The sequence below is a fragment of the Ursus americanus genome, chromosome 12, assembly GCF_024610735.1.
Source record: "Ursus americanus isolate L20-20 chromosome 12, mUrsAme1.1.p, whole genome shotgun sequence".
Classification (NCBI taxonomy): domain Eukaryota; kingdom Metazoa; phylum Chordata; class Mammalia; order Carnivora; family Ursidae; genus Ursus; species Ursus americanus.
In genome coordinates, this window is record NC_142138.1 from 69,823,384 (window position 1) to 69,843,957 (window position 20,574).

Below are 20,574 nucleotides of genomic sequence, written 5' to 3' on the forward strand. Positions count from 1 at the left end.
AAATGTTATAATTGCCCAACTATAAATAAAAGAATGCAGTTTCTTGCCATGTATTATTTACAGACTGATTACTGTCTAAAAAAGCACGAATTTCAGACAAGAATTTCCTTGTTCTTTCTAAAAAATGCATAAAATGGAAAATAATCTTATGCTGAAGTCTAAATTATAGGTAAAAGAAAGCCAAGTGTCACAGAGAGAGGAGGTGAATTTTCAAATATTGATAACTTACAGGATTTGCAGGTGTTTCACTGGTTCACTGCTTTCTATATTTTAATTATAATGCATTTTAAATATATTTAATATATTTTAAATCTTAAGTAACATTTTAAGTTAATAGAATTTTATATAAATTAGATTTTTCTCATATGTATCCATTTAAAGTTCACATTTTCATTTTAATATAACTTTTCTTTCAAAACATAATTCAAAAATTGATAAAAAGCGCAATGGGAAGTTTTACACGGTAGAAAAATTGAAAAGAAAATAAACATTCTTCACAATTTCAGAGGTGACAAAAATCTATGATATTTCAATTGGCTTCTGAGCTCCCTTAAAGGATATGATAATTGTATATAAAGTTTTATAAAGTAATCTTAATAGCCAGATTAATGTTAACGTGCTCTGGGTCTAGTTTTAATTCTTAAAATATAACTAAAGAATGATTCATTTGGCAATGTTGAACCTATTGATTAAAGAGACCCCAACAAACACTGGTCACTATTTTAGTGGAAATATTTACAAGCAATTATACTTGCTGATTTCTTGCAGTTGTTTCTTATGATCTTCCTGATTTTTAAATTCCCTAACGTAACGGTGTGGGAAAACTAACATTTTTCTCGCCTTTTCGAGAAACGGCATAATGGGGAGAAGACCTTCAGGGTGTTAAACACAAATGCATACATTTAGAAGTTGATGGCTTTAAGACTCATTCTGTGGCTGAGTCCTTCTTGTTTCTTAAAACAAAATTTGTGAGTTTTCCCTTAAAATCCCCCACGCCACTTTGCTTTAGTCCCACCGGATACGTGCCCCTACCCATCTCTGACTTTAACTGGGCTCCTGCCCGCAGTTTCAGCGCCGCGGGTCCCTCGCACCCGCTCAGCAGGAGCCGGAGTCCAGTCGCCCAGGGCGCCAAACCCGGGGTCCCTCGCGCGCCCTGCGAGTCCCCGCGGCGGACTCAGCTCCCGGCCCTCCGGGGGGCGGATCTGAAGCCTCTTCCAAAACAACCCTCGAGGGCATTCCCTTTGTTCGTTCAACAAATACTCAATTTCACTTGCCCCTCAGTCTTCAGAAAACCAATTCGGGCCTCGCTTTGCGGGAGTACTGTCCTCGCCTTGTTAATGACACGATGAAGCCGGGGAGGACGAACCTCGGCCATTACTTAGCAAATACCTTTCCGAGCGGCCGGAAGCATTACGCCAGCTCTCTTCCCTTAATCCTTCACGTGCCACCCAAGAAAGTATTAATGGCACATAGTGACCACGGCTACACTCCGGTTCTCGCCTCCAAACCAGCCTCATGCCAAGTTCCCCCACGCCGCGAGCGGCTACCGTCTCCCCAAGCCAGCAGGAGAGGCTTTCGGGGGCAGCCGGGGCACCCCGGACCCTCGGCCCTCCGTGCTCTGAGTCCAGGCCTCAAACAACTTCAGACTGGAGGTGGGTAGAGAATCACTTCCGAGCGTTGCTGCCCTGGGGGGTCTCCGCGGGATTTTTCCATTCAGCCGGGAGGCTGGGTCGCCCGCCCCGCGCAGCGGAACTACAACTCCCAGCACCGTAGGGGCTGCCCGGACTTCCGGAAGCCAAAGCCGGGCGGGGAGGAAGCCGCTGAGACCCGGCCAAAAGGCCGGGGGTTAATTTAGCAAGAGAAAAGGGGGCGGGAAGGGCTGTAGGGTTAACCTGTCAATTCGCCACCATGAACGTGGTTTTTGCTGTGAAGCAGTACGTTTCCAAAATGATAGAGGACAGCGGACCGGGTATGAAAGTACTCCTCATGGATAAAGAGACGGTGAGTTTGCTTTTGCTCAGTATTTGTTTGTGAGGGAACTCTCCCTTAGAATAGCTACTCCCACTCCACGGTAGGATTTAGTATTGAATTAGAGGTTTTGAAGCGAGGGTCTGTTGGTGTGGAACTGAAAGGTGGTATAAAGCAGTCTAGTAGGTTTTCAGTGTAAATGGCTCTAACTACCACCAGAGATTTCTTCTTCTACCCGGAACAATTTATTGGAATCAGAAGTCCTTTTCTAAATGTCTCTGCCGAGAAATAATATGTGAGACAGGACACTTGGAAGACTTATTTCCAGCCAGCGTTGTGTTTTTAAATGACAGGTTATTGTTTGTTGGTCACAGAATTATTTAAAAAAAAAAACAACACTCTAAGGTGATGGGGAAATTTTTTTTCGAAATTTATGGATTGTGTTCAGAGAGAACATGTTTTTCATTCTGGTATATTACCTACATGTTTTGGACGCTCAGTAAATGTTATCACATATGTTAGTATTTACGTTATCCAGCTAAGTACTGTTGAAAAAAATTTAAGTCTTAGGTGTTGCTGCTTGTTTATATTATTTTTGACTAGCATAATATTAGTTAATTCTTTTTCTTTACAGACTGGCATAGTGAGTATGGTATACACACAATCAGAGATTCTTCAGAAGGAAGTGTACCTTTTTGAACGCATTGATTCTCAAAATCGAGAGATCATGAAACACCTGAAAGCAATTTGTTTTCTTCGTCCTACGAAGGTACTGAGCTGTCATTTGCCCAGGCAAATACAGAACACTCTGATATGAAAGCATTAAGAAAGCAAAATAAATTTGTGTTATCATTTGTGGCATCATAATTAACCTGGTTCATCAGAGTTACAACCTTGACCCTCCTGCTTTCCACATCTCAGTTTACTCCTTACAGTCAGTTTTTCGTCCACAATGCCCTTTAGGTTCCCAGCTACTTCCAAAACCACTAACTATCCTAGCAGAGACCCACATCACTTAATTCCTGGATTAACCTCCATAGCTATCACACTGAATACCGCTGCCACTTAATCTTATTTTTTTAATAATTTTTTATTTTGTTATGTTAGTCGCCATACAGTACATCTTTAGTTTTTGATGTAGTGTTCCATGACTCATTGTTTTCGTATAACACCCAGCACCCTATGCGATACGTGCCCTCCTTACTACCCATCACCTGCCTATCCCAGTCCCCCACCCCCTCCCCTCTGAAGCCCTCAGTTTGTTTCCCAGAGTCCATAGTCTCTCGCAGTTCAGCCATTTAATCTTGTATTCTTATGTAAATACACCAGTATCTTGAGTCTGTATCATTTTATTCACATCTATGCACAGGGACATATAATGGCTCAATTTTACTTCCATGATTAAATCAATATTTAGGAGCCCAGCCCTCAAATCCCTCCTTTAGCTGTTTTGATCTGCCCTTGTGTATCCAGCCTCCCATGTCCAATCTCTGCTCCTCCACTATTGCCAACGAGGCCCTTTTATCATCCCTCTACATGGTCATTCCTCTTCTCTATTTGTTCTCTTCCCCTAATTAAAGGTTCTTTAGCCTTCTGTGCATTTTCATACATCATTTTCTAAATCTAGCTTGAGTCCTCCTGTAAAACGCCCATACTATTTCAACCTTACTTTGTAATTCTCTTTATATTCATGATCTTCAACTCCAAAGCACTCTTTTACCATGCGTGTATATTATGTACTTTCTGAAATACAAATCTGATCATGTCACCCCCACTTGAAATCCTTGAATGACTTCTCATTGTTTTTATGCTAAAGGCAAAACTCCTTAATTGTGGTTCTGTGTGGTCGAGTTCCTGTCATTCCTACAGCCTCATTTCAAACCATTCCCCCTTTTGCTCTTAACCACATTAATCTTTGAGTTCACTTTATTCCATCATGCCACAGGACCTTTGCACAGGCTCTTCCCTCTGCTTGGAACTTCTTTACTTCCTCCAGTAAATCTCTGGTTTTGCTGACCAAGTCAAACCCCTGTCTTATAAGTACTTACAGCACCATCTTCTTCTCCCTTTTGCTTGTCATAGTTGAAGTTTTATATGGTTTGATTAATATCTTTCTCACCTACCAGCAGTAAGCTCCATGAGAGTAGAGATGGTATCTGTTTTTTCATACTATTATGTCTCCAGTGCCTGCTACATGGTGGACCTCAATAAATAGTTCCTGAATTAATGAATACATTAACTGTGTTATAGTCATTTCCAGTTTTTTCACATTTGTAGCTCATGAAATTTTGGTGCTGAGAAGGATCTTAGAGATCATCTAATCCATCATTTCCTAATATTTTTCATTAGAGCACCTCTTTATATATATACATATATATGTATATATATACACACACACTCTCTCTCTAAAACTAAAAATGTGTTCTTTTTTTTTTTTTTCAAGATTTTATTTATTTATTTGAGAGAGAGCACGAGCATGAGCACGAGTGGGGTGAGGGGCAGAGAGAGGGAGAAGCAGGCTCCCTGCTGAGCAGGGAGCCTGATTAAGGGTTCATCCCAGGCCCCTGGGATCATGACCTGAGCGATAGGCAGACACTTAACTGACTGAGCCACCCAAGTGCCCCACTAAAAATGTGTTCTTAAAAATGATTTTTGTTTAAGATTATGTTGTAAAGTTAAATTTTTTTTAAAGATTTTATTTTATTTATTTGACAGAGAGAGAGACAGGCAGCAAGAGAGGGAACACAGGCAGGGGGAGTGGGAGAGGAAGAAGCAGGCTCCCAGCATAGGAGCCTGATGTGGGGCTCGATCCCGGAACGCCGGGATCACGCCCTGAGCCGAAGGCAGACGCTTAATGACTGAGCCACCCAGGCGCCCCTGTAAAGTTAATTTTAATGTATTTTTAAATCTAAATGACTATTTTAAAAACCTTTTTCCCATTTAACAAGCAATGTGCGTTGCTTGTATTACTTTTAGTTCTTTAAGGAAATGTATAATTTTTTAAACATTCAAAACTGTGTTTCCTATCATGTTTAGACTGGGGACCAAAGTCATATTGAAATTTATGTGTTGTTTCAAAAATAGATAAAACCTGCGTTATGATCTTACGTAATTGGAATTCTTACGTTTTGATCATATAAAAATCAACTTTTTTTTACTTCTAAATTTTATATTTTATTTTATTTTTTTTTAAAGATTTCTTTGTTTTATTTGAGAGAGAAAGTGTGAGTGGCAGGGAGGGGCAGAGGGAGAGGGAGAAAGAGAATCCCAAGCAGACTCCCGGCTGAGTGTGGAGTCTGACCCATGAGCCTGTGACCTGAGCCAAAATCACAAGTCAGACGTTTAACCAAATGAGCCACCCAGATGCCCCCATATTTTGTTTTTAAATAATGGATTTATATGAAAAGTCTTAACCTGCTGTTTGCACATACTTCACAAACATTACAGTTGTGCAGTCTTAGGTACCAATAAGTTAAAAGCCAAAGTGAATACAAGTAAGTGTATTTTCTCTTGAATGTTGGTTTTTAAAGAACTAGATATTTGATATTCTATCTAAGAATTTTGATTAGATGAATAATTTATAGACAAGCAGCCTGAGGCAAATTTGTGGAATTATTATCAGTTTTATGTTGTACTTAACATTTGTGTTTTTAATATTTTTAAATCTTAATTTGGCCGTGATAATGCAGCTCATTAATATTATAGATGATTCCTGATCATTATATTTAACCTATTCTTTTTCACCTCCAGCCCTCATCCCTGCAGCATACACTTAAATCTAGACCTCAGCACTCAGCAGACTCTCAGTAAATACTTAAATAAATCAATAGACGGTATTTATTATTTTTTCACTTAAACAATTCTCACATATTATTTGTTTGTTGTTTCCTTTCTAGGAGAATGTGGATTATCTGATTCAAGAACTCCGGAGACCAAAATACAGTATATATTTTATTTGTAAGTATATTATTTCATTTATTCCATCATGTAACTGTATCCTAGCTAGTCTGTTCGGCTGGACACTTCATATCATCAATAAGTTAACTGAATCAGTCACTATATAAGTCTGATTTTTTTATGTCCTTTCAAGTATTAATAGTCTTATGACCAATACCAACATTTTGTTTTAGAGAGCTAAGTGGGATTTTCTTCATCGTTGATTAATTAGGTAAAAATTATTTTTAAGTTTTATTTTGCCTGTCAAGATTCTTTAGAAGTCAAAAATTACAAGTACCCAAATTTTACATCCCACCTCTGCAAAACAAAACAAAACAAAAAGTGTGTACTTATTCCTATTTTATACTTTTATGAACTGAGGCATAGAAGCTGGTTTCTTTACCTGGAGGAGGATATGCTTGAGTTTGTTGGAAAAGCAGAGATTTACTTTACATATATGTAAAGTTTTTCATTTACATGAAATCATTCCACTTCTCTTTGCTACTTTATGTAATACTTGAAAGTACAAGTCATCCAGTAGGTATCTCTTATGTACATAACTTTTGGGGGGGATACGGGGAGGGCAGAGTCCTGGAAATAAATTTGTGGTTACTATACATTTTATATGATTTTTTTTTTTTTATGTAATACGTTCTGTTTTGGAAGTTACATCCATTCTCCTCTAGATGTCATTATTGATCTTTATGGAATTAGTAAGTCTATTTTATTTGGTGCCATTTCCAAAGCCAAGGACAAACCTTAACCCTCAGTATGTAGGGCATTTGTGAAATTTTTAAAGCTTACTTGAAGGCTTTGGAGTTCTAGGGTTTAGATTATACTCTAAGATATACATACTTTCTACGCTATATGCCACAATTAAATAATGGTACCAAAAATTAACATGTGTGGTAAGACAGTATTTTATAAAGAACTTTCTCATGTATTATTTCATTGAGCCCATACAACAACCTCAAGAGGTAAAAATTGGCAATTCTATTAGTTTCTGCCATCCTGGTGGGTTTTTATTTTTGTTTTTGTTTTTTACTTTCAGCTAATAGTCACAGGCTTTCTTTTATAATTTAACTTTTTATTTTGAGACAATTGTAGATTCACATATAGTTGTAAGAAATAATACAGAGATCCCGTTTATTCTTAAACCCATTTTCCCCAGTGTAGCATCTCACATAACTATAGTATAATACCACATCCAGGATATTGACATTGATAGTTACGATATAAAACATTTCCATCTCCATAAGGATCTCTCATATTGCCCTTTTATACTAGGTCCATTTCCCTCCCACCCAACCCCCTTATTAACTAACCCCTGGCAAACACTAATCTGTTCTCTGTTTTTATAATTTTGTCATTTCAAGAATGTTACATAAATGGAATTATATAGTATATAACCCGTTGGGATTGGCTTTTTTCATTAGGCGTTCTTTAGAGATTCATCCAGGTTGTAACATGTATCATTAGTTCATTCCTTTTTATTACTGAGTAGTATTCCATGTTATGGATATACCACAATTTGTTTAACTACCCATCGGAGGATATCTGAGTTGTTTTCAGTTTTGGTTACTACAAATAAAGCTGTTATAAACATTTGTATATAGGTTCTTGTGTGAACATGAGTCTTCATTTCTCTGTAGTAAATAATATCCAGGAGAGCAATTGCTGAGGGTCATATGGTAGTTCCATGTTTTGTGTTTTAAGAAACTGCTAAATGTTTTCTAGAGTGACCATACCATTTTACTTTCCACTAGCAATGTACAGGTGACCCAGTTTCTTTGTATCCTTATGAGCATTTGGTGTTGCCCTTTTTTATTTTAGCCATTCCGGTAAGTATGTAGTCATTGCAGTAGTCATAAGTGTGTAGTCATCACAAGCTAAGTACTTAGGAAAGCGTAGAAACTTGTACTTAGTGACGTGTGTGTGTGTACATATATATACACATATATATATATGAATATATGAAAATATGAAAGATTCCCTGTGCTATCAAATTTAAGTAGACATATAATGGAATCACTTCTTGTGCTGAGTCAGTTAAAAATTGAGTAGGTCATGAGATGAAGACTCCTTTTTCCTCTAAAGAGAGTTCTTTGAGGCAGCAGTTGAGACTAGTAATGAATAATCTAATGTCTATTCTTCTGGTTCTAAAGACTGTGTGATTTGCACTGTAAATCTATGAAGTAGAAGAAAAAAAATGATATATATTAAAGCAACACTAAAGCCTAGGAAAAACAGACTCTTGGAACTTGGGTAAAGCAATCAATTTCACAATTTTATTTGATTAAAATAAACTAAATGAGTTTGTATGTAGTGATTTTATTCATTACAAACCTTCAGCACAATTTATATCAACACTAAACTGGCCTTCTGCTCATCTCATTTTTTTATAATTTTATTTTTGCATTTTTATGTCTACTGAATATATTGTATAATAGGCTCCTTCCTTTGTTAAAAAAAAAAACCTCTATTATGAAAGTTTTCAAATATATACAAATAGTATAATAAATCCCAATGTACCCATCATCCAATTTCAAAAGTTGCTTTGCCGTGGCCTATCTCGTTTTAGCTATACTGCCATCTACTCCCCCACCAATGTTATTTTGAAGGAGATCTAAGGCATCATATGAGTTCATCCCTAAATATTTCAGTACGCATCTCTAAAAGATTAGGACTCATTTTATAAAATACCATTATTATAAAAAATAAAGAATAAAATACCATTATTATGCATATCCAAATAATGAAAAATAATTCCTATTTTCAAATACTTAGCATTCAAATTTCAAATTCTCCTATGGTTTTGTTTTGGGTTTTTTTCTCACTGTTTTTGGATTTGAATTATGATCATGATAAGATCTACACATTGCTGTTGATTGATATGTTGTTTACGTTTCTTTAATCTTCTATAGGTGTTTTCTCTCTCTCTGTCTCTCTCAATCTTTCTCCAGTGCAATTTATTTATTGAAGAAACTACATTGTTCTGTTAAAGTTTCTCACAGCCTGCATCTTGCTGATTGCATCCTGATAGGGTAGTTTAACATATTCTTTGCAGTTTAAAATATTCCTGGGGCACCTGGGTGGTACCATCAGTTAAGCATTGACTCTTGGTTTTGGCTCAAGTCATGATCTCAGGGTCATGGGATCAAGCCCCACGTCAGGCTCTGCGCTCAGTGTGGAGGCTGCTTGAGATTCTCTCTCCCTCTCCCTCTGCCCCTCCCACTTGTGTGCTCTCTTTCTCTCTCTCTCCAATATATAAATCTTAAACAAATAAATATCCCTCTATCCTTTAGTTCTGTAAATTGGTACTTGGATATAGAAGCTTAATTAGATTTAGATTTGATTTCTTCTTGGCAAGAATATTTCATAGTCAGTGTTGTGTGCTTTCATTGATTGTCTCTTATTGTGATATTAGCATCAGTTGATGCTCAATGCCTAGGTCCATCCATTGATTCATTAGTGGTTGATAAAAATGATGATCTTTTAATTCTATCATTATCATTCCTTCTTTGTTTTTTAGCTGGAATAGTTCCATAAATAGAAATTTCCCCTCTTCTATTTGGTTATCTGTGGTACAGTTTGTATATAAAGGAACTCACTTCTTTCCCTTTATTTGCTATTTTCAGTATAATGACTTGGTTCCCTGGCATCCTCCAATGCCTACATGGTGGTCTTTTTTTCAAGTAGTATTATGAATTTATGGATTTGAGTATATTTGTGCTACTCATTCGAATTTGAAGGTGTTTGACTTTGACGTATACCGCAATGTATACCAAACTTCACTCGGTCGTTAAGCTCTTTTATGTTTAATTGCAGCAAAAATGATCTCCTTTGAGTCAGCCACAACTCATATGTCTGTTTCAGATTTCAGTAATGTGATCAGCAAGAGTGATGTGAAGTCATTAGCTGAAGCTGATGAACAGGAAGTTGTGGCTGAGGTTCAGGTAAACGTATTGGTCCTCTAACACATCTCTTATATTGGTCCTTTTTAAAGATTTGAGTCCAACATAAGAAAGGTGCTGTCTCAAAAGAAGGGTGGCTGTTGATCAGACATTATAAATGCATTGTACCAAACTATACTCATACTTAGAAAGTTTGTAAGAGGTATCAAATTGGGTGGGAACAGAATTAAAGGAGTCAGTGGGAATAAGGGAATTGGACGAGTAGTGGGTCCTACTGAATGGATAGGGAGGGTTTCACAGGGTTGGGCACAGAGTCACATATATTCTATGCGAGTTTTATGAACCACATTGTAAGAATGTTCATCTACAGGGCTATGTCTGATTGGAAAAGAATAGGAAATAAAGGATGTGAAAGAGGTTTGTTAAAGTTCTATTTGTGATTGTCTTGCTCTGGGAGGTAAAAAGTAGACTTTTATTGTTAGGTTAAAACTTAGTAATTCCTAAATATTCTGCATGCTGTATAATACATCACATCAGAACATGTCATGTTACTTTTTACTTCTTAAATGCTTTATGTTCTTGAATACATTTATCACAAATGTCTGGATACATTTATCACCTAAGTGAAGAATAGGGCAGCAAATAAACAAGTTTTGGATTTTCAGAAGGATGTGCTAGGTGATAAATGAATTAAAATAAAAGAATACACTGCACAGCAAAGTTCTTTCTCATCTGTGTGTTACGTTGTGTATCCTATAACAGTGTCTTATTTTTACTAATTGAGTGTGCACAGAGGTCTCCAGAAATGTAATACACATACTTCCACAACTTTTTGTTTTTTAAAAGATTTATTATTATTATTGCTGCTGCTATTTTATAATTATTTTATTCCCCCACATTGACTATTGCTACTCAATTATTAATTGATCAATTTTTGTATCTCTTTTATACCTGCATTTCCTCAAATGTGATTATATCACACAGTGTTATATCACATATGAAAATATTACTGTATGATACAGTTGGAATTTATGAAATGACTGATCTTGGTGCTTTGTTTGCAGGAATTTTATGGTGATTATATTGCTGTGAATCCACATTTGTTTTCCCTCAGTATTTTGGGTTGCTGCCAGGTATGGAAGGAAAGGATAAAAAAATAAGTTTATTTTTTTAATCCAGCAAGTAATTGGACTTGTAAGAAAAAATTCAATTATTTTCTCTGAATATACATTTTTAACAAAAAGGGTCGAAATTGGGATCCAGCCCAGCTATCCAGAACAACTCAAGGACTGACAGCTCTCCTTTTGTCTCTGAAGAAATGTCCCATGATTCGTTACCAGCTTTCATCAGAGGCAGCAAAGAGACTTGCAGAATGTGTTAAGGTATGGCTTTCCCTCTCCCCAGTTCCAAAGCATCAAGACCATTCATTTCCTTATCGTATTTCAGAAACTATAACAATATTTTTTCTACAATCAAGGAGGTGACTATGTTAGGTTTACTGGCAAAGAGGGAGATCTTTGTAATAAAAAATCAAAGGCAACAAATTAGGGGTAAAATTTTTAGGCTTAACTCAAGCAACATTTGCGAGCTAAATAAGTTAAATACTTATTTTGATCCAATTAAGCCATTTGTAAAATAGAGCTTTAAGTCCTAACCTCTTAAACAGGATGCTACCAAACTTTGTCAAGCCTTTGAACCCTTTTCGGAAGGCCTATGAAGATGCAAAGAATTATTGTTAAATGTGTTTTTTTATGTATTAATTTTCTGTTTATATCATCTCTGTCTGCAACTAATTGGTTGACCAAACTGTCTTTCTCTCTCATCCACAGCAAGTAATAACTAAAGAATATGAACTGTTTGAATTCCGGCGCACTGAGGTGCCTCCATTGCTGCTTATTTTAGATCGTTGCGATGATGCCATCACCCCACTGCTAAACCAGGTGCAGAACCCTTTATTAACATAACAAAAGCATGATTTCAAGTGCTATTCATCAAAATGCAGATGTGGAAATGAACAGTGTGGTCCATGTGTTTGCCTCCTTATTTTCAGCTTTTTTTTTTTTTTTTTTTTTTTGCCTTCTATTTCCTGGTGTTTTGATATCACTATTCTTCCAGCCACAGTCATCTTTGGCTCTTTCTCCCGCCTCATCTTCCCTGTCCCTTTCCGCCACCACCTTCCCCCCTGATGAAGGCAACTTCTAGGTTCTGTAGCTTGTCCTTTTCCAGTGTCTATCTGCAATTTTCCATTCTTACTGCCATTACCTTTGTGTAGACCCTAATCTCTTAAAGGAATACTGAGATAGTCATCTACCGATTCCTCACTTTTATTTTTTATTTTTTTTATAGGAGATCAACTACACTTTTATTTATTTACTTTTCAGTAAGTTTAAATCCTTTAGGGTACAGCATCACGTGGATTTTGTGTCCAGTGGCCTTAGCAGGAAGGTTGCTTCAGAATTTGACATGAGTCATGCCACTGTTTCCATGAGTATGAGTTCCCTTCTCCAGGTTACTCTGGTTTTGTTCAGCTTGCCACCAGGAGTCACTGTGTTATTCTTTGCTTTGTACACATGAGCACATCTCTTGCCTAGAGAGAACCTAAGTTTCATCTTGAGCATGAATACCTTCAATTTTAAGAAGAGCTGTGTGCTCCCTCTGGTTCTGGAGATCCTGCTTATAGCTAGCAAAAATGGCCTTGAACCGCAGCCTTCCAGGAATATTTATCGTTTTAGGAGTCCTGTTCCCAGCAGGCCTCCACAGGCTCCAAGATGGCTGAAACAGAAAGGCTTTGATTCCCCTCTTTTAAATTTCTTTCTACTCGAATGTATTTCATAGACACGATGTTGTTAAATCACTGTTTCTAAAACACGGTTCTGATCTTACTACTCCTGGCTTACAGATCTTCATTGCTTCCCATTTGCCTACGGGCTTAAAGACTCCTGAACTTGGCATCCGAGAGCCTTCACAATATGGGCCCAACCTTAACCTACGACTCACTACTGTGCCGATATGCTGTGTGGTTTCTGGCCGTCGTTTTATTCATGTTGTGACCTCTGTCTAAACGCTGGAATGTTTCAAATACCTTCTCTCCCTTTCTTCACCTATCAACATTCTCCTTTAAAACCACTCAAAACATCTCCTTGAAGCCTTTCATTCTTTTAGTCAGACATGTTCTTTTTTTCCATAAAATTACTGCAGAACTTTGTGTCTCTCTTATGTCTTGTGCTTCATTTGCCACGTTGTACCTTTGATTATTTTCACACAGTCCTTCAAGGCAGACTCTGTCTTAGCTGCGTTTGTTCTTCTGCGAGTATAAGAACAGCACCTTACACAAAGTAGAGGCTCTATTAATAGTGACTTTGAATTCATACGGAAAGACATAGTTTATATTGCAGTTTCTTCCTAGCTTATAATCATGTTAATGCCAGGAGAAATCTGTAGCTGTGGAGTGCAGCTTCTCTATAATAGGATAGCCTTATATTCCAAAATACAAAGTAATATATGTTCACCAAAGAAGTTTTGATAGTATAAAAAAAGTAGAACGAAAAACGATTGCCTGTAATTGTGTTTCCCAAAGAAAAACAACCACTCATTCAACTAATTTCATTAACGACTTATGTGCCAGGTATTGTGTTAAGTATTGGAGGTAATGGAGCACCTGGGTGGCTCAGTTCAGTGTCCGACTCGTGATCTCAGCCTAGGTCTTGACCTCAGAGTCATGAGTTCAAGCCTCATGTTGGGCTACACCCTGGGCATGTAGCCTACTTAAGAAAAAAAAAAAGTATTAGAGGTAAAAGGTTAAAAGATGCAATTTCTGCTCTCAAAGAGCTCATGATCCCATGGGGAGAAAAGTAAACTGATTATTTTAATTATAGAGTAAGTACTAATGGTAGAAGCCTACACAGGATGCTGTCTATGGAAGCATAAATATTTTGTTATACTTATTTTACATGCCCCCATGAAACTTTTTTTTTTAAGATTTTATTTATTTGAGAGAGAGAGCGTGGGCACGTGCACGTGCGTGTGAGCCAGGGGAGGGGTCAAGATAGAAAATCTCAAGCAGACACCTCTCTGAGCATGGGCTGACTCTGGGCTCTATCTCACAACCCATGAGATCGTGAACTGAGCCAAAACTAAGAGTCAGACACTTAACCAAATGAACCACCCAGGCGACCCTGAAACTTGCTTTTTTAAGGATTCATTTGGCAAGTATTTTAGGAAATGAAGCACCTTCTTTTATAACCTTAAGTTCGTTCGTTCTTTCTTTCTTTCTTTCTTTCTTTCTTTCTTTCTTTCTTTCTTTTGTTTTTTAAGATTTTATTTATTTGACAGAGAGAGAGACAGTGAGAGAAGCAACACAAGTGGGGGGGAGTGGGAGAGGGGGAAGCAGGCCTCCCGCTAAGCAGGGAGCCTGATTCCAGGCTCAATACCAGGACCCTGGGGTCACCACCTGAGCCGAAGGCAGACACTTAACGACTGAGCCACCCAGGCGCCCCACCTTAAGTTCTTTCTTAATAAATCTAGATTGCTTAAGATGAAGTAAAAGTATATAAATATTTCTAGCATTTGGATTCTAGATTTAGAAGGTAATTTGCTGGAAAATACTTAGTTGTGTATAATGGACCTATGACTAAAAGGAACCCATTCTCCGTGAATGGTGAGAAGGCAAAATTTGGGGTTTCTCCATTCCATTTTCACCAAATAAGTTCACATTTTAAAAGAATGGAAACCAATCCTTCCACACAATTCGTATTAAGGAAAAATATGAAATAAAATGGATTCAGAGGCAAAGTTTCTGAATATGTGTGTTTTGATCAACTCACAAGATTTGTTTCTGATAATATTAGTGTTCCCAGGATAAATATAGCACCACTCAGATCTGCAAGAGCACACTTCTCATGTTGCAGAAAACCACAGAAGCGTACAGGAAATGGTACAGCTTGTAACTGCAATACCAATATAGCCCTATCTGTGAAGCCAAAAATATACTCTTAATTCACAGGCAAAAACTGGAGCTAATGATAGATCTAATTTGTTTTCTTTCTATCAGGAATATTAATCTTGCTGCCCGTCTTCCGAAAGTGTAAAATGTAAAAGTATTTTGACTTTTAGCTTAACCAATTACAATGAGTCTTAATGCTTAGTAGAACACAAAATATTAATAAAACTTGAACTAAATTAAGAACCTCTATGTAAAGAAGACTAGTTGCTAAGAATGTTACCAGTTTTTGTTTTCCTGAACATTTACTATTTCCATGTTTTGTCAGTTACCAATTTTTTTTGTCATAATTCTTCATTTAGTGGACATATCAGGCCATGGTCCACGAACTACTGGGCATAAACAACAACCGGATTGATCTTTCCAGAGTGCCGGGAATCAGTAAAGACTTAAGAGAGGTGGTCCTATCTGCTGAAAACGACGAATTCTATGCTAACGTAGGTGGTTAAATTTTTTTAAAATTGTTTTAGTTATTTTTATGTAAGAAGGCCAGTACTGATTGACTTGTTTGAATGAGAACAGGTACGGGACTTCATGTGGAAGGATGATAGGGGCATCCTGTAGATAAACTGCATCTCAAGAGAAGGCAGAAGTCTTGGATTCTGACCCTTTAACAGTTTTTTTTTTCTTCAGAGACATCACATATTTAGCTTTGTACTTTCAAAATTAGAACCCAATTTATTTACTTCCTTCCCTTCTGTAGCCCTTTGTGAGAATAGTAATGGTATTCATCACCAGTGTCCTGGCCAATGTCCAGATTTGGTCATTACAATGGAATTTTCTTGCCCTTCAATTCTGCCTTCAGGATTCTTTTTCACTACTTCTTTTATTAAATGGTCTGAAAGTCAGACTCATTGATAGAACTGTTTCCAACTTCCTTTTTCACAGAATATGTACCTGAACTTTGCTGAGATTGGTAGCAATATAAAGAATCTCATGGAAGACTTTCAGAAGAAGAAACCAAAAGAACAGCAAAAACTAGAATCAATAGCAGACATGAAGGTAAATTGAACATGTTCATGGATGACTAACATGCAAGACTTTGGAACTATTCATGTAAGCAACATTTCTGGACTATTCTCAGTCTGATTTCTGCCTTGATTCATTTTGTTTGGTTTGAAATAATTTTCTGTACTATTTCTCTTTAGGAAACAATATAGTGAAAACTTCATAACAAGCTATGTGCTTCTTTCCATTCTTCAGTCACATTTGGACTATTTAAAGAGTCAGTCTACTGACATGTACCAGTTCTTCACTTTTTGAGCAGAAACAAAATGCCATGGGATTGAAAGTTGTAGGTCCCTTAGTCTGGGCAGAACAATTCTTGCTTATTTTTTCCCTTCATGCATGTCTGTCCTTGGTCAGGAAATAACAGAACCCCCAATTGCTGTTTTTCCCACTGCAGGCCTTCGTTGAGAATTACCCACAGTTTAAGAAGATGTCTGGGACTGTATCAAAGCATGTGACAGTGGTTGGAGAGCTGTCTCGGTTGGTCAGTGAGCGGAATCTGCTGGAGGTTTCAGAAGTTGAGCAAGAACTGGCCTGTCAAAATGACCATTCTAGTGCTCTCCAGGTATCTATTCAGTCCAATTTGATGAGCACCTACTATGTGTAAGGCACTGTGCCAGGCAGAGCAAGAGATACAAAGGCAAGTAATCCTTCTTCACCAACATGGAATTTATAATCTAACAAGGAGTTGAGACAAGAACACAGATTAATTTTATTTAAGATAGATACAAGAACCACAGAAGAAGAATAATGTGCAATAGCAAAGGGTTCAGGCAGTTAACTGAGTATTTAGGAGGGCATCCTAGTTGACTAGGGAGAATAATAGACTAAAATGAGAAGATCTGGATTTTAACCACTTGCCACCTACTGGCTTTGTGACCTGGAGCTATTGGCTTAATTTCTGAGCCAGTTTCCTCATCTCTAAAATAGGCGTAATGATATTTAGTTCACAGTGTTGTAAGGAAGATTTTAAAGGTACAATATATATTAAAATGCATTATCTAAGTTATCTAATTTTTTTTTATTATTGAACACCTGTTCTTCATTCCATGAACATGTAAATGCCTGCTACATGTACATTGTGCTATAAGGATCCAGAGGTATGAAGAAGAAAAAGATACCATCCTTTTCCTCCAAGAGCTCGCACTATATAGTTAAGGAAGAGAGAAATTTAAACCAGGAATTACCATGCTATAAGTGCTATTATACTAGAGGTATTTACAAAGGAATATGGAAATACAGAGGAAGGACAACTGTTTCCCCTAAGGATGAAGCTTCTTAAAGAAGATGACATTAGATTTGGGACTGGACAAATAAGGAGGAGGGCACCAAACAGAGTAGAAGTGCACCAACCAGAGAGAAGAGGGGAAATTCTTGGCAGAGAGAATGCAGGCATGGAGATGTGAGGGGAGAAAAATTAGGGAACAGAGAATACTGCAGTGTAGCTAGTGCAGGTACAAGATGAAGAATGGTCTTAGATAAGCCAGAAAGACAGCCTGGGGCCTGATTGTGGCCGTTGAAAGGATATTGGGCTTTAATCTTAAAATGTTGAGAGCTACCAGAGCATTTTAGAAGAAAAGGGACATAATCAGACCCTGGCCTCAAGAAATTTACAGCTTTGTTGAAGGGACAAAACTAAAACACAAGAAACACTTAAGCGGTGTTTCAAGGTAATATTTAATTAAGTCAGAATTATGATGCTGACTATAATTAGACTTGAGGTTATTAGGGACAGTTCCTTAGAGAAGGTGATATTAAGATGGACCATCAAGAATGAATAGAATCTGGGGGAGGATTTTAGTCAAGGATTTCAGCAAAAGCAAAGAGGCAGAAGTATGCAGAAAATAATAAACAGTGTGACCTGTTGGAGAGTGGGTGTGGAAGAGAAATAGGAGATAAAATTGAATTGGTAAACAGGAACCAGTTTATGAAAAAGCTTGTAAGAGGAATTTGCACTTGCTGAGATAAGCAGAGAGATCCATTGTAGGGCCATATGTAGAAAGTCGATATGATGAAAGCAGTATTTAAGGAAATTTAATCTAGTAAGGATGCTTTAGAGGTGAAAAAACTGAAGTTAGGCTAGAAGACTCACAGTGATAGTACTAAAAATGTACAGTAAGGGCAAATCTGAGAGACCGTTCAAAGGAAGAAAACAATTTAGCAACGGATTGTATATAAGGATAACAAGACAACAAATCCAATAATTGCAAGGTTCCTAAGAAATGACAGTGTGGTATTACTGGCAGTAAGTCACTTGGGAATGAGAATCCTTTGGGAGGTAGCCATTTCTAAGGCACTCACCACAAAAAAGGCATTTCCTTATTAATAGGACCCTATATTCTACAACTTAGTCTCTTTCTTTCCCTGCTGCAATTCTACTTGACTTTATAAAATAAAGCCAGCATGGTATAATGGAAACAACACAGGCTTTGGACCCAGACTGTCCTGGCTTTTATCCTGTCTCTACGTACCAAAGTTTTTTTTTTGAGGAAAAAAAATTACTTATTTTGCCCAAGCCTCAGGGATAAAGATTTCAAACTTTTATTAGATTGTTACCAGGATCCAGTGAGGTATGTAAAATGCTTCACATATGATAGGTGCTTTGTAAATGTTGGTTCCCTTCCTCTAAGCATAATGCTTTGAATATATGGTACAACTAACTAAAACAAAGAAATCCACCCACCTGGGGTTGCTCTAGTTATAGAGAGGTCTTTACTGGGATTTAGAATTTGTTACTTTTTTTTTTTTTTAAGATTTTATTTATTCATTTGACACAGAGAAAGGCAGCGAGAGAGGGAACACAAGCAGGGGGAATGGGAGAGGGAGAAGCAGGCTTCCCGCTGAGCAGGGAGCCCGATGCGGGGCTCGATCCCAGAACGCTGGGATCATGACCTGAGCCGAAGGCAGACGCCTAACGACTGAGCCACCCAGGCGCCCCAAGAATTTGTTACTTTTTAATGTTTATTAAGATTTCCTCTGAAAACACCATCAGTTTGAAAATCATGAAGATTATATTTGCTTTATATTTATGAAAAGTACTTCTGTCATCACTTTGAATTTTATCCCAGTGTTCTTAAATCCTTTCAAAGAACTTTTAGGCTGATTTTATTATTTTTTGAATCTATTGAATTCTAATTCTTAAATAGATGTTATAAGTACTTGGTGAAAGAGGTATGTAGTAAAAACTAAGTCGTTACTAGTCTCACATGCCAATCCTTACAGTTATTCTGTATATGTGCATGTCTGTGTGAGTGTGTGTGTCTCTCTCTCTCTTTCTCACTTTTTTAAAAATTCAAATGATATACATACTGTACGCATAGTTCTGCATTTTGCTTTTTCACTTAACCCTGTATCTCAGAGACTTTCCAGATCAGAACCTAAACACTCATTCTTTTTAATCGCTAAGTGGTATTCCTTTGTAAAGATCTATCACAATTTGTCTAACTTGACCAACTTAATTGAAACAGTACTTACTAATAACAGTTTGCAATTGTTTTGTGGGCCTAATAGAAGTATTTCTATGAAAACTTTTAATTTTTCCAAGAAAATAAATTTTCTTTCCTTATTAAATAAAAACTAAATTTTGTCCTGTGATTAAATGTAAATTTCCTTCTGTTTCTTTATCATTTTGTTTTTCCCTTTGAAACAATAGAACCAAACTTAACCACTAGCCAGTTTTAGTATCTTTATTTGTATCTCTCTACCATATAGAAATCAGTTAGACAAGGTTACTATAATTCCTTGCCTGAAACCTTATTTCTTCTTCACTTTAAAAGAAAAAAATAGGTACTTTACAATATGAATTCCATTTGTGATCCACTTTATATTTTAAAAAGTTATCCTTTGAAGGTTTTCTTGCCCATGTTATTAGAGTTTTACAGTGAGCAGTTGATTTGGACTCCCCCACCGTAAAGGATTTCTTTGGCAACATGATTTAAATAGTCTATAAAGGGACCTTTTGTTTGATAATGAGTACATGCCAGGGGCCTGACCCCTAGATGGGTTATAGCATTCCTTGGCTTGACCTTAAGATGATAATACGTCATGAAGTAATGAATTGAGGTTTTTGAATAGAGATGGCGTTTGCTTTATTGAATAGTAACTATATCATGATGAAGGGAAAAAAATTCATATATTGCTAAAAACCTATAAATTGCTTCCACTTCTAACCAGTTATCCTACAGGCTAACTAAAATTTGATTTAGAAGAATTTTCACTAGAACCAAACTGCAATGTACTATCATTAAAACGTTATCTACAGTGTTGGAAAAGACTCATTTGATTAGTGAGGAAGATTTTTTTTTTTCATACCATGAAGAGAAATATCTTCAGAAAGTAAGCAGTTTTCCCCCCATTGTGTGTCCTATCATAACTTTTAATTTAGAAGGAAGAACTAGTTTATTTTTATATTCTTCTTTCCTGACCTTGGGTAAAAGACCTCAAACCATCCTATTCAAGATATATAGTAAAGACTCAATAAATACTTGTTAGAAAAATGAAGAGGAGGAGTTCCGTGTGAAGCAGTATAGAGGAGTAGCTAAGGGCTTGGGACTTTGTTGGCTTGGGTTTGAAAATTGTAACCACTCTTAGTCTCTTTGTCTGTAAAATGGGGAAAAAATCACAGTACTCACCTTAAAGATTTTTGTGAGGGTGCAATGAGCTAGCACATGTAAAGCACTTAATATTCAGTAAGTAATGACTGTCACATTATCCATATTATTATTTGATGATACATTCTGCTTTCTTTAT

At 37.0% G+C, this 20,574-nt stretch overlaps 1 protein-coding gene across 3 annotated transcripts in view; it reads left to right on the forward strand.

The window, feature by feature from the left end:
- Positions 1–1,788: 1,788 nt before the first annotated feature.
- The window catches only part of VPS45 (vacuolar protein sorting 45 homolog), a 65,675-nt gene continuing 46,889 nt past the window's right edge, over positions 1,789–20,574 (forward strand). For 2 of the 3 annotated variants that reach the window (XM_045777116.2, XM_045777115.2), the window contains exons 1-10: positions 1,790–2,001; positions 2,603–2,737; positions 5,865–5,925; positions 9,781–9,860; positions 10,883–10,951; positions 11,063–11,200; positions 11,648–11,758; positions 15,120–15,254; positions 15,706–15,819; positions 16,223–16,390. In XM_045777116.2, the coding sequence (XP_045633072.1) occupies positions 1,909–2,001; positions 2,603–2,737; positions 5,865–5,925; positions 9,781–9,860; positions 10,883–10,951; positions 11,063–11,200; positions 11,648–11,758; positions 15,120–15,254; positions 15,706–15,819; positions 16,223–16,390 (1,104 nt within the window). In that variant the 5' untranslated portion in view covers positions 1,790–1,908. Of the gene's footprint in view, positions 2,002–2,602; positions 2,738–5,864; positions 5,926–9,780; positions 9,861–10,882; positions 10,952–11,062; positions 11,201–11,647; positions 11,759–15,119; positions 15,255–15,705; positions 15,820–16,222; positions 16,391–20,574 lie in introns of all 3 variants that reach the window. The other variant, XM_087866239.1, reaches the window with a different exon arrangement.